General features: G+C 36.6%; 1 protein-coding gene across 2 annotated transcripts; it reads right to left on the bottom strand.

Annotated features, from left to right (window-relative positions):
* Positions 1-52: 52 nt before the first annotated feature.
* hcn3 (hyperpolarization activated cyclic nucleotide-gated potassium channel 3) lies at positions 53-14,748 on the bottom strand. 2 transcript variants are annotated; one of them, XM_039678921.2, is made up of 8 exons: positions 14,349-14,748; positions 13,520-14,146; positions 6,024-6,456; positions 5,249-5,410; positions 3,682-3,900; positions 3,447-3,593; positions 2,603-2,843; positions 53-1,086 (listed from the first exon to the last, which is right to left on the bottom strand). In XM_039678921.2, the coding sequence occupies exons 2-8, from the start codon at positions 14,026-14,028 to the stop codon at positions 872-874; spliced, it is 1,926 nt and encodes a 641-aa protein (XP_039534855.2). In that variant the 5' UTR covers positions 14,029-14,146; positions 14,349-14,748; the 3' UTR covers positions 53-871. The 2 variants fall into 2 exon arrangements, with proteins under 2 accessions (XP_039534855.2, XP_039534856.2); XM_039678922.2 differs by having other exon boundaries at positions 13,520-14,064; positions 14,349-14,741.
* Positions 14,749-15,186: the final 438 nt, after the last annotated feature.

Below are 15,186 nucleotides of genomic sequence, written 5' to 3'. Positions count from 1 at the left end.
ACACATTACGTGCGACAAAATATATTTATTTTTACGACCACAGAGAATAGTAGAAATGTTACAAACAAAATTTTATTTAAAATTAATATTTGCTCCTGAGTAAATAGTTTCCTCAAAAGCACATCTCAAGGACTCAGCACGCCAAACGGAAATGAGTTTAATCAGCGATTATGTGACTAATATTGTTTAATACTTTAATATGACGCTAAGAAGACAGTGGACAGGATGTCCCAGCTTATAGCCAAGTCTTTCAGATGACATATTTTGTTACAGTGCATGATTCTTAAGTGCTCAATGTTGATCCGGAAAGCAGATACAGTGTTATTATTGTATTGTTGAACATCTAATCGAAAATATTATTTTCAACTTTTTTTAATTGGTTGAACTTGATACATGGGGTCAGTGTGATTTTGCCAAGACAGACATGTTCCTGGAGTGTAAAAAATAAGTAAATAAACAGTTGTAATGTTAGATTATGTTTTATGCTATGCTCATTTCATTGTATTGTTAATTAAACTGTATTATAATATATTGTTGCATATTGATTTGTCATCACATTGATCAAGGTCCCTGCTAAACTAATGGGTTCTGACTGAAAATGAATTACATAGATCCAGTATATCAATAGTCAGCTAAACATGATCAGAACTACAGGACTGATATTGATCATTCTTACATTGCATTGTCAAAGAAAGAAAAGGATATAACTATTTTAAGTAGATAAATCACACCATACTGCAACTGTACATTGTCATTAATGTCAATTATGTGGACACTGTAACACTTTGCTTTATGTTTTGTTCTACATTCATCCATCTTCAGTGAGATTTCGGACAAAATTCACCAAGAGAGAGTTCACGCAAAGATTCCGTCACTCCCCATCATTCTCCATGCTCTTTTGTGAATGCACAATGCGGTTTCCCTCACGGTCCAGCCGGTCCACCGCCACGCTCTCAAACGCCCTCCTCATTAATGGGTTCTCCTCTAAAACCTCATTAAAGCTGTCCACACTGAGCGAGTAAAGTCTGCAGTATGTTTCGGCTCTGACACTGGCTGTACGACGGCCACGGGTCAGTAGACATATCTCTAAAAAAGAAGAGGAACAGAACAAATTTAGATTTAGCTCAAATATGATTTATTTCAAAGCCTAATGCATATTACACAATTATCTGACTAAAGAACATATATATACCATGAGCTGTCTGAATACTCGATTCTGATTGGCTGGAAGGTGTGCAATAAAACCAAAACTCAGTTCCAAGTCAGTTGAATCACCATTCTATTAATGCGCTGTTTTCACTGAAGAGCACACATGCACGCATATACATCACTCACACACAGACAGCGAAGATCACGCTGAACACGCATACAGAAACATTCAGGAGTACGGAAACTTATCAACGCTGCCCGGGGATCTTTAGTAATAAAATAAAAAATTATAAAATTGTCGTAATTCAAGTCATAGCTTTGTTGTTAATGGAGAGAGAGAGGTGCTGAACAGAGGCATGCATATGTATGGTTATGGTACTGTAGGCATCTATCTCGCTCACTCGCTTTCTCTCTCTCTCATTTATTAATTCATATAATGCTATAATTCATTAATTCAAATACATATAATCACTACTTTATCTCTTTTGTATGATTCAAAGTGGGCAGAGTGCTAAATCTAATGCGCCTTAACTGACGAAAATAATCATCAGTTTTACCCTCGGCTTCCGGTAAACATCAATAACAGCTTTAAGTTGTCAGTGTTGGCAAATGACCATGGTATAAGCGGGATAATCCACGGCTAGCTGTGCATTAAACGATTTGAATGCACTTCATGGAGGCAATAGCTTAATACACAGCTAGCCGTGGTTTATCCCTTACACATAGATATTTATATACACGCAATATAAATATATATATATATATATGATACTTTACCTGCTTACATAGAGTTTATTCCAGTAAAGCAATTTATACCATATAGAAAATCTCAGCTGTGGGATCATTTATATCGTCGCAAAATGTAAAATGTATAATTGTACAGCTATATATTATATAAAACTCAACAAGCATACATGCAATACATACTAATATATTCTATATAGCAAATCTGAACTGCCTGATTGTTTTTACTTTTGTCTCAAAATGTAACTATATTATCGTACAGCACCACATATAAAGTTATAATATACTGTATATAGAATTTATAAGTATGTCCAGTGTCCAGCTTTATCTGTGTATACTCGCGTAAAAGCGAAATATATTATATATCAAATTTCAACTGCTTGAATTCTTGCATTGTTACAAAGCGTAAACTATATTATTGCCCATCTCTAATCTATGGAAGTCAGAATTGTGAGTAATAAACTCAAAAATGTAAGTTATTAAGTCTGAATTACTAATAATAAATTACCTTATTTATTTATATTTTCATGGTGGAAAACATGCTTCCATGCTAATCTTGTTTAATGTCACAATAAGACATGAAGATATTGAGATATTGTAAACATTAACATCATGATTCTCTGTAAAGCTGCTTTGAAACACTGTAAAAAGCGCTTAACTTTGTGAAAAGCGCTAAACACATGTTAATACAAGGAAAAATGAAACTCACCACCAAAGTAGCAGCCATCATTCAGTCTCTTCTCTTTATTATCTTGAGTGATTACACTGACACAGCCATGCTGGATGAAGTACATTTTACGACCGAGCGTTCCTTCACGGATGACCATATCGCCCGGCTGAAAGACCTCGAAGCGTAACTTTGTGAGGAGCACAGTGACAAAATGAGGATCTGCATTTGAGAACAGTGGCATGTTAGCTACCAGCCCACGGCAGTTAAAGTTCACTATCTCCTGCAGGGAAAACACACAAAAACAAGATGGATTAGCCATATAATCCATACCAATTAACACACATCAGCACATAAGTATTACATGGATCTGTCCTATTTAATTGACACATGCTAAGAGATAATAAAAGGGATTATGTTTGAGAAACAAAATGGGAGATAATGTGACAGTTGACAGTGAATTCAGCTCGCAACACCATGATTTACTATTAAACTTTTGGTAAGATTATTTGGGGGGAAAAAAGAATATATATATATATATATATATATATATATATATATATATTCTTTTTTTCCCCCAAATAATACATAATTTTGAAAACTGACTTGAATAATAATTTTCTAATGCCATTGTGTGTAGTTTTTGTGTCTAGTTGCAGTTGGTTCTACATATTTTTAAAATCTTAGTCTTAGTGACAAATAATGATTTGCGTATGAAAATGTTTGCAAGCAGACACAGGTTTTATCCATAAATAAGCACGTAAACACTGTTAATGAATGAGACGCAATGTCTAAATAGTTATATTGGCTATCAGTTAACATTAGCCCACACAGCCTTGGAGAAGCATGGTTGCAAAAGCAAGGAAAGAAAAAGCATAAGAAAAACCTCTTTTAGTGGATCACTGAGTTCTCCAAGGATATTTTCCTCATCAAACATCTTGCCCTGGAAGCGGTGCTCGTAATAATCATGGATCCTCTGCCTCATGTCCGCTGGCAGCTTGTGGAAGGACATGTACTGTTCCACCTGCTTATACTGTAACAAACCAGACAACCAAATTGTTCAAAAAAGAAAAAAAGTTAGTTTTAAAAAGGTTTTTAAATAATTACTGAGCAACTAGTACCTTCTCTTGATACTGACGATGGGAAGCGTCCAAGGACTGGACCAGGTTGGTGGCATTGCCCAAGAACATGGCGTAGCAGGTAGCACCAATAATCATGCTGATCATCGTGAGCCAGACATCAGTTGGTCCATCAGGAGCCTGAGCACCATACCCAATACACAGCATGTGGCTCATGGACATAAAAAGCGCATAGGAGTATTGGACGTCCCAAGTGGAATTCTGACAGAGAAATATGTATTGATAGTACGTAAATTTGAAGCAAAATTTAGGATGTCTTCATACAGTTTTGGTTCGATTACAACAAACTCTGTTAGTGCGGTTCATTTGACGAAGTGTGTGAATGCTGGGTCAAAACTCTTTTGACTGAAATATAAACGCATCACGGACCAGAGACATCTAAAATAACCTAAAAACAGGATTTGATGCCACAAGGTGCAACCCTAAAAGGGCAGAGTGCTCAAGCATAGCTGGCTCTTCTCGTCATAGGAGCTACGTTGCTTTTTCAGTTCGGTACTTGCGGCAGATATACATTTGTGTGTGAGCAATGGAGGAATTGTTGGCACCGCTCTGAATACAGTGGCCAAAAGTGATGTTCAGAAAAGATCTTTGTTTTTAATGACCCTACATGTTGAATTACACCATAAAAATATGAGGAAAAAAAATATATATATATATTTATATATATATATATATATATATTAATGGGGGGAGAACAAAACTATAGAACTAGGAAACTAATTATTAATAGTTAACTAGTTATAAAGTCAGAATTGCATGATATAAAAACTCGCAATTGTGATTTATAAAGTCAGAATTGTGAGATATAAACTAAAAAATTCTGACAATATTATTTGGCAAAAAAAAGGTAAAAACTACAGTCTCAGGTTTTATTTAATCATATATATATATATATATATATATATGAAAATGTATTAACTACATCATAATCGATTATTAATATTTCATTGATTTTATGTTGTTTTTGCTTGTGTTCATAATTTCTTTGACAGCTTGGCCAAAAATTATTTTGGTACAATACGACACGTTTCATTGCATTATTATCACAACAACAAAAAATACTGATTCCTAGAACTACTACATAATATGATTATAAAATCTTTAACAAATTTTTTTTTTTAATTTGAAAAAAATAAATAAAATTATAATAAAAATAATACTTGAATAAAGAGTAATGTCAATGCTGGACATCACTTTTGGCCACTATTGTATGTACGCACATACAGAGAGTTAATTTAGCCCGGCACACAGCATTGTTTTGGATCTTCGGTAAGTTCCGTCACAAAATATACGTGGCATTAAAGCTGTTTTTGTTTTGTGTCTTTAGGTTCGGTGTTAAAAATGACATTATGAATGCTTAGCGAACCAGAACTAAATGCAGAATTTTCTTTTTTGGTTCGGACCAAAAGAACTGAAGTGAACACACCCTTAACGCTTTAGGACTTTAGGGAGTATATTTTTGCATTTCCTAACAAACTAGCACATTTTTGAGACATTCCCCAGCAACCTCAAACATACCGAAGCCTAAAACCTAAAAAAAAACTCATACCACCATGTTGTTTTTGGAGACCCAGCAGTTATCTGGGAAGTCTTGCAACATGGGCACCAAGAACTGCATGCAGCCATCCCAGTGACACAGCAGCAGCATCATTCCAATCAGATTCACTATGCGAACCACTGCGCTTGCTAGGTCATAGGTCATATGGAAGATCTGTATTAAAAAAAAAAAGTGAGGGATAGTACAAGTGAGTTCAAGTTGGTCATACAAATTAGCCTAAAAAAGCTGTTTGGTTTAAAAAAAGTGCTTCAAACTTCGCTTGACTATTAAAAATAAATAATAATGCACTAAAGACAAAAATCAATCATTTTGCGACAAGTAAAAACTCACTGGAAACTTAAGCAAAATTATTACAACATTATGATATACAGTTAAAAAAATTATATTTATCTTGAGATAATACATTTAACAGTTATTAAATTATTGTTTCTAAAGGCTATCTACTATGAATTAACTTTAGCAAAGGTAATGTAAAAATGCTTAAAAAGAGACTGAGACTGATTATGGAAGTTTGGAAATGGTTGGAGGAACAAATAGCTGGAGGAACCAAAATGAAAAGCCATTTCTGAGATGCAGCGAGTTATAACATAAAAGATGATCGGGCCAAAACTTGTAAGAAAAAAATAAGCTAACGGTCATTCTAAAAATATCAGCAGCACAGTGCGTTTAAATACTTAAAAAATCAGAATTGTCAAATTTCCTCCCACTAGATTTCTTTCCTTTCTATCCTTGCCTTATCTGTTTCTCTCCCAGCTCCTTCACTCACCTCTTCCCACTGATGAATGTAACGTATTAATCTGGACAAGCGCAACAATCTAAGCAGGCTGAGGATCTTGGTGAAGCGGACGATACGCAGTGCCCTGGCGGTGCGGTACACCTCTGCCGACTCAAGCCGGGACTCTAGATCCACCACCAGGAAGATGTAGTCCACCGGAATAGAGGAGATGAAGTCTATCGTAAACCAGCCTCGCAGGTAACGCCGACTGATCACTTGCGGGTCCAGGATGATTTGGGAGTTTTCTTCTTCCATTATGCCGGTACGAAAGTTGAAGACGAGGTCGGCCAGGAAGAGGGTGTCAGAGGCCACGTTGAAGGTGATCCACGGCAGCGTGTTCTGATCCTCAAAGAAGGTGATACCCCATGGAAGAATGATGAGGTTGCCCATCATCAGGCAAAGCATAACCAAGTCCCAATAGAACCTGTGTGAAGACGCATGACGTAAGGAACAAAGGATGGATTCTGCCTGGAGTATGTATATTAAAATGCATAACTACAAGTGTAGGGTTACAAATTTATTAAAATGTTTAATTTAGGCTCCAATACAATAGTATTTTAACTGAAAAAAGTTTGGCACACTGTTTTCCATTTTGAGGCAATCAGGGTGTCGTAACCTCGTCACTTCTCAAAGGTCAGCTACGCCTTTTATTCGTCTTATCAGGCTGATAGAATTAGCATCTCAAGGCTCTGAGTTACACTGTTACCTGATGAAATCAGGTAACCAGCTGAATCAACATGCTTTGTTTCAGAGTGTCTCCACCTCTATGTAACCCCTCCCCCTTGAAAGGTAGGCCTATATGAACACAAGGTATTTTGGTTTAGGTCAGACTTGGCTACGATTTTTGGACGAAGCAGACTTGGGAATACTACAGCAATGAAACAGAAATAAAGAACCCCGCTTAAAAAGATACACCCGAGTCTCCTGGTCTTTGCATCTGAGCTTTCAAACACGAATGTGGCTACGTCCACATTCATCCAGATACATTTGAAAACGGGGTTTTCGCTTAAAAACGCTCTCCGTCCACACTAGCGTTCTCAGCCGTTTTCCGACGTTTCGGTGTGGATGAGAAAATTCTAAATTCACTTTACTGCGCATGCGTGAAACTTCACAAAAGCTCACTGAGATAATAATGTTATCGCACAAAAACAGGATCATTTTATTTAGCAAATTATCTCACCATCACTGATGCGTCCAGGTCGCATTCAGTCACCCTATGTTTGGTCTAAAACGCAACTGCTCTCCTGTTTTGCCGCAGGACAGCAAATGTATACATTATCTGTCATCTTTGTAGTGCTATGAAGAATAGCACATATTAAGTAACATAGAAAGTAACATATTTTAGCAATAGTGTAAAAATGAATAACACATAACAGGCACAATACCAATAAACATGAATATCTATTGGTACTACATGGATCACATGACCAAACTTACGTCATCGTTTTGAAATACCTCCGGTTTCACTGTCCACACTACAACACGAAAACGGTGTTTTCAAATTTAGCCACTTTGGAGAGCGTTTTCGAAACGATACGTTTTTGTTGACTTAAAACGGCGTCTCAGTGTGGACGGAAGGCCAAAACAAAGAGAAAAATAAACGTTTTCAAATGAAAACATATTAGTGTGGACATGGCCTTAGAAGAAAAATAAGTTTACAACACAACCAAATGTAATTCCAATTAAAGGATGCACTAAGAAAACAAAGATAAGTTGACAATTTTTTCAATAACTGATACATAGCCAATATTAAAAATCTGCAATATTTTATATAAATAAATTGAAAAATGAAAAACTAAAAACTAAAATCAGTGTCACTAAATGATTAGAGATTTTAGAGATTAACTTTTCTATTAAATATTTAATATCAGTCAGACTATATATATATATATATATATATATATAGATAGATAGCGGTAGTCTGAATGATATTAAATATTTTATTTATTTATTTATTTATTAAAGACCTATATGGTTTAAAGGTCTAGACTGGAAACCTGAAGCTTACAAGAGCGGTCCTTCAGGGTGCTATACAGTGACTGTCTCTGTAACTTAATACACCGTCCTATAGCGACGTCCCATGTTTCGTGGAAAAAAATTCAACCAGCCCCAGACATTTAGAGTTAAATAAAAGATTATTTTCTAAGAAACAAATGTTGTTCTGTAAAGCACACCTGGTAATCTATTATGGACAAAAAAGTACAAAACGAGCCATTCATTCAAATACGTATCTACACACTTGACTGAATTTGGCATAACTCACTGATTCATGCCAAAAAGATTATATATAAGGAGAAATGAAAGGTTTAACAGGTTATTAAATTATTCTAGTGATAAAGTATGTTTACTTTTTTAATGTTTACTCACAATGATCCCATGATGGGAACCCCTAAATAGTTCTATAAATGGCACAGAGAACCGTTCTGTTTTTTTTAGAACCTTTTCTTCTAAGAATGTACACAATCTTGAGCTAACAAGCAGATTACGTCAATTACACGTGTTGCAAAGCATTCCTCTAAAGAGGTAATGGAGAATCATGAACATACTGTACAGTATGGGACTGTTTAAACTGGATATGCAGTCGTTTGCGCACGGGACATGTGCTCGGTGGTTTGAAGTTTCCACATGTGGTCATATTTTCCAAAGCAGCGTCAGTGGAATGAGTGGGTACTTGAAAACAGTTTAAATATATATAAGTTAAAATATATATTTTTTTATCTTATGGTTGCCATTTGACTCGTGTGAGAATGAAAGCGATAGTTAACAAATTTGAGGTTGTTTTATCAATATTAGACAACTCCAATGATTTGGAGGTTTGCACTTAAAAACATAGCACTTAACATAGCAAGGAACGGCAGATTTGATAAAAAAAAAGCATCTAGTATGTGACATTTCTATAACACTATACAATAAGATTTCATTAACACAACATTTAATAATTAACAACAACACATTTGTTACAGTATTTATTCATTTTTGTTAATGTTAGTTTAAACAATAGAGCTGTTCATTGTTCAAGTTAGTTCACAGTTAACAAATACAACTTCTAATTTTAATAATGTATTAGTAAATGTTGAATTTAACATTAATTTAGATTAATGCTGTAGAATTATTGTTCATTCTTAATCTTAATTAATTTGAACTAAAGTAGTTACATAATGTAACCTTATTGTAAAGTGTTACCAATATGTCTTGTGTAAAATGAGAAAGGGAAAATAAAAACATGACAAATCTGCTAAATCTGAAATAACACTGAAAAAAATTCATTGAATGAGTATCATTTAGTCATCCTATTTACAATTAAATTGTATTATATCACTCAAAATATCAGTACTGCGATCAACCTGAAAGAAAAAGAAAATGTTGTTCTTGTAGTTGATTCAAGTGTGATACTTATCATGACCTTTTAACCTTTATCATATTTTAAAATGTTCCCGTGTTTAATTGTCCCAGTTTCAAAATTAATGTTGAATGTTATCAGTATGTATGGAGTTGAAGTAATTAACTACAATGTTAACAGTAACTGGGCCAGGATGCATTAAAAATGCATTTGATCTGTTGATAAAACTGGAGTAATTCAAGAGGCTCAAGGGTTTGTTTTACTGTAGCTATAAGGAATATTTTGGCACATTAAACAAATAAAAAAAAAAAACAGTAATGTAACTGGTGATTCTAGTGTATCATTAAATTGTATAAATGTAAAATGTTGGTTTTATCTCCTAATTGCACACCCATATGTTTCGCTTTGGACTGGGTATGAAGCAGGTGTGGTGATCGAGTTCCTATAACCGATAATGTCTTGCTTTTAGAAAACATAATCCGTTTATCCTTTGACATCTTGCTGCTTTCTCTGCATACGCGTTTCAGATCAGCATTAACCTGACACTCTGTAACCGAGTGGGACCTTCCATCCAACCCGTCCTTTAACGATGACAGCATTTCTGGCTAATGGTAACTCTATAAGGGAAAGCTCTGTAACTGACCTGTGTAGCATTGTCCTTTAATGTGATGATTGAAATGTATGTTCTTTTAGGACCTGATTTGTGGCATAAGTGCTTGTTGACACTGTATGATTATTGATAGCAAATTAGCAATGAAAGTTAAGTTAATTTGTTAGGTGTTTTCTCACCTCACAGCCATTCCCTATTGTTATAGGCCAATGAGCCCCAAAAAATATGACCACCTGCCTAATGCACTGTTGGTCCTCCTCGTGCTGCCAAACCAGCGTCGACCCATTGAGGCATAGACTCTACAAGAGGATCTGCAGCAGCAGATCCTTCAAGTCCTGTAAGTTGCCAGGTGGAACGAACTTGTTGGTCCAGCACATCCCACAGCTGCTCAGTTTGATAAGCATATATCACACTTCCTGCTTCCGGAACACGGAGTAGGGATACAGAACTTCCCGGTCAACTATTAGGATTTAGATTATCAGCCCTAATGTCTAAACCATCCGAGGTAGACTGACCACGAGCTATGAGGTTGTGAAAAGAAGTGCGAATGAAATCAACCATGTTTTAAGAAAAACAAGTTTTATCCGTGATCTTATGAAAAACTACACTACCCACAATTCTAAGCCTGGGAGCAACGTCTGCTGATTGGTCCAACTCACTGTTACCATAGAAACGTTTACCTTACTGGCGAACGGCTAGAGCTACCTACAGCTGTTGTAGTGTACTGGCTTCCTCTGTATCATACCTAAGCTTTCCCACTTGAGAGTTTTCATTTATACCATCTGACCCACATCGTCATGTGACTTCAGGCAGGCTGCGGAGAGATTTGGTCCAGCGGTATCTGTCGGACTCCACCATTGTAAAAAGCTAACCGGAAGAGCCGTATACCCTACTACGACTAACTTCCGGTCTTCAGTTTTTTCGTGACATAGGCCTATGGAGATCAGGGGAATTTGGAGGCCAGGACAACACCTTGAACTCTTCATACTATTCCTCAAACCATTCCTGAACAATGTGTGGCTGGGTTCATTCTCCTGCTGAAAGAGGCCACTTCCATCAGGGAACACCATTTTCATGAAGGTGTGTACTCTGTTCTGAGTTGTTGACCAAGTCAAAATAGTCCACCCTCAACTGTACCAGTAACAATAACTGGTCCACCATTAACTGTGCCAGTAACAATAACTAGTCCGCCCTCAACTGTACCAGTAGCAATAACTAGTCCAACCTCAACTGTACCAGTAACAATAAATAGTCCACCCTTAACTCAATTGTACCAGTAAAAATAACTAGACCACCCTCAACTGTACCAGTAACTAGTCCAACCTCAACTGTACCAGTAACAATAAATAGTCCACCCTTAACTCAACTGTACCAGTAAAAATAACTAGTCCACCCTCAACTGTACCAGTAACAATAACTAGTCCAACCTCAACTGTACCAGTAACAATAACTAGTCCAACCTCAACTGTACCAGTAACAATAACTAGTCCAACCTCAACTGTACCAGTAACAATAACTAGTCCAACCTCAACTGTACCAGTAACAATAACTAGTCCACCCTCAACTGTACCAGTAACAATAACTAGTCCAACCTCAACTGTACCAGTAACAATAACTAGTCCACCCTTAACTGTACCAGTAACAATAACTAGTCCAACCTCAACTGTACCAGTAACAATAACTAGTCCACCCTTAACTGTACCAGTAACAATAACTAGTCCACCCTTAACTGTACCAGTAACAATAACTAGTCCACCCTCAACTGTACCAGTAACGATAACTAGTCCAACCTCAACTGTACCAGTAACAATAACTAGTCCAACCTCGACTGTACCAGTAACAATAACTAGTCAACCCTCAACTGTGCCAGTAACAATAACTAGTCCACCCTTAACTCAACTGTACCAGTAACAATAACTATTCCACCCTCTATTGTACCAGTAACAATAACTAGTCCACCCTTAACTCAACTGTACCAGTAAAAATACCTCGTCCACCCTTAACTGTACCAGTAACAATAACTAGTCCAACCTCAACTGTACCAGTAACAATAACAAGTCCACCCTTAACTCAACTGTACCAGTAACAATAACTAGTCCACCCTCAACTGTACCAGTAACAATAACTAGTCCAACCTCAACTGTACCAGTAACAATAACAAGTCCACCCTTAACTCAACTGTACCAGTAACAATAACTAGTCCACCCTCAACTGTACCAGTAACCAGTAATAACTGGTTTATACCAGTTTATATTAACTAAAGATTTTGCACTGAAAAAAGTTCAGTGCAAATCTTCCTTTATTCTTAAGGCCTGTTCACACCAAGAACGATACAATATTAGCATCCACCCCAGCAGGCGATATCGTTCTGGACTGCGCTTCTTAAAAGTATCGTGAAGTGAAGAGACCATTGGTGGCAATGGTTCGATCTACTTAGGCTTACGATGCTTTTGGATAACGCAGCCTGTTTATTCTGAGCGTGCTGCAGTTTTGTCATTTGTCGCTTTAAATGCTCAAGTTCTTTAAAGCAGAATGGATTCTGATTGGATGGAAATTATTCCATCATCAGCTGGAAAAAAAAAATGTTCTGAAAGTGATTCCAACTATATAATTTCTCTGTATCATTATATAATTGTGGTGTGGACTCCGCAATTCTTTAATATTTAGAACAATTTTAAGAACTATATCTTTATTGTTATCGTTATAGGCCTAGATATCATCACAATCATATGGTTCATCTAGTTTTCTATGAGAAATGTACATGGTCCATGGAGCAGTATTGCTGAAAACAAAACAAAAAAAAAATCCATAAAAATATATTTTATTTTGGCTAGTAGCCAAGAAAGGATTTCTATTTTTCAGTTGGTTTAAATTGTACTTAAATTACAACAAAATGAAATAAAAATGACTAAAAACTAAATATAAATATTTTTTAAACAAATAAAACACAAATAAAAAACACAATACAATATTTTTTACGAAAAATAAAAAGGAAAACAAAGTATATTAAAAAATGGTTCAAAATATAAATCAATACTATGATATTATATTAATGATACTAAGATAACACTTGAAGAACAAAACTGACTATATCAGTAGTACTCAGAATGAAAAAACACTCATGAAATGCCTTAAATACCACAAACCTCAACAGTTCTACATGAAACTTGACATGAGTAGCCAAATCAACCGATCATTTTAGGAACAAACTCATACTGACATCACAAGATAACAAGCAACAAAAAATAACAGCAAAATCAACTGTAAGCTGTAAAATAAAACTAGCTTAATTATTCACACCCCAGTGCATGCTGGGGAGAGAACAAACAGGTCAGAACCACAAGGCAATTTTTAAGTGTAAGCATATTTGGACTGGGAAAAAATAAACTATTTTGCAATGACTGTTGTTTTAAAGTCAAACCAACATCTTTACTTGGTCATTTACTTGATCTTAGAATTGTTTTTACAGTAACAACAACACTTACCCTGTTTGACGTTCTGCCAAGTCATATTTTCCCTTTCCCCTGCGTCACTCACCTGAAGTCACTATATGGATGTATAATCCACACCCCAAATGTTTTGATCCTTGCTTGCTCGGCAGCGACACCCTTTGCACTCCCAAACATCCGCAGAGAGAACTTGTTGACCCCTGGCAGCAGCATGGCTCCGAACTGTCTCTGGAGGAATGTGGATTGGTCATCAAAGACCCTTTCCTCTGATTCGGATGGCAGAGGGGCTTCTGAAGGCCCCGCTGACTCGGCCATGGCTTTGTTGGGGCGAGGTGGAGTGGAGGGGGTCACAGTGGTAGTTGCTGTTGTGCCATCTAACCCTGCGGTCACCTCAAGGGACTTTGAGGTGGGACTGTCCCCCGAGTCTGTCCGTTCCTGTTGGTGGTTCGCAATAGACAGCAGCCTTTTGCTCACATCCTCTCCTCCTTGCAATAAAGTCCTTGAAGAGGAACGCCAGTTGGTTAAGGAGAAGGCACCTCTGGAGCGGAGCTTCGAGTCACCATTTGAAGCCGGAGACTGTCTGTAATCACCATCCATGTCAGATCTGATGTTAATGCAGGTTCAGGTTGATGACTAATTTGGCAGATAAATTGAGCAGAATCTCAAGAACAGATTGAAGACATCACACTTTCCCAAACACAGAATCATTTTGTACCTGTAAAGCATGCAATGTTTACTTACAAAACCTCAAGTTTTCAATATGAAAAGGTCAAAATGTGATTTTAACACTTCTTAATTCTCAACTTTTTTTAAATTAAATAAGTTTCAGTTTTTTCTCAATTAATATACGTTGAGACAAACCAGTCTCCATAGCCATTTCAAACATGTATATTCACTGCAAGTTTCTATAAGTTTACCAGTACAATCGGACTCTCGCGTGATCCAAAAACTTCCAGGAGAATCCTGACGTTCCTCACTGCGTAATGCATCCGCCCTTGGAGAGCTCCTCTGGGTATAAGTGCAATTATTGTCAATATTATTCCCCTGTATCAACTTTCCATACATATAACATCTCGCGCGCTGGCGAAACCTCCTCAGAATGAGCGCGCGGGTTGTCTTGTCATCAAACCACGCGCAAGTTATTACATAAAGAACGGGATGAAACCCGCAGATGTTTGAGTATATAATCGGCTTCTTGATAGCAGCCGCTGTCTTTATCTCCCTCTCTGCTGACACCTGCGTGTTATCTGTTCAACAAGCTGTCTGGGTGAACAGGTAGGGGACAGAGCGTCACTACTCAGCGGCCCAGCTGGGAAGGAAATAGGCGGGGCCAACCTACAGCTAGAGGACATGAATACGCTGGAGGCTCACAGATGTATTTACCTGAGGCTGATGGGAGCTTCAGAAATATCTTCTACGTGTGTGCATAAATGTACTATTGTATATTTAAGGCAAACACTATTTTAAAGGGTTTTAACCCCCCAAAAATGACATTTTTGCCATTAATTATCTATCCTCATGTCATTTTTGATGAAATCCAAGAGCTTTGTGATTCTCCATGTGACTACAGTGGTTCAACCTTAATGTTATGAAGCGACGAGAATACTTTTTGTGCACAAAAGAAAAAACTTTATTCAACAATTTCTTCTCTTCTATGATGAAAACTTTATTCAACAATTTCTTCTCTTCTATGATGAAAATGTTGTGATTACTACACTGTAAAAAATATTGTTAGTTTAACTTAAAAAAGTAAGT

This window comes from Pimephales promelas, chromosome 18, assembly GCF_988280905.1.
Source record: "Pimephales promelas chromosome 18, fPimPro1.hap1.1, whole genome shotgun sequence".
NCBI lineage: Eukaryota > Metazoa > Chordata > Actinopteri > Cypriniformes > Leuciscidae > Pimephales > Pimephales promelas.
This window is presented reverse-complemented; position numbering and strand designations above follow the sequence as displayed.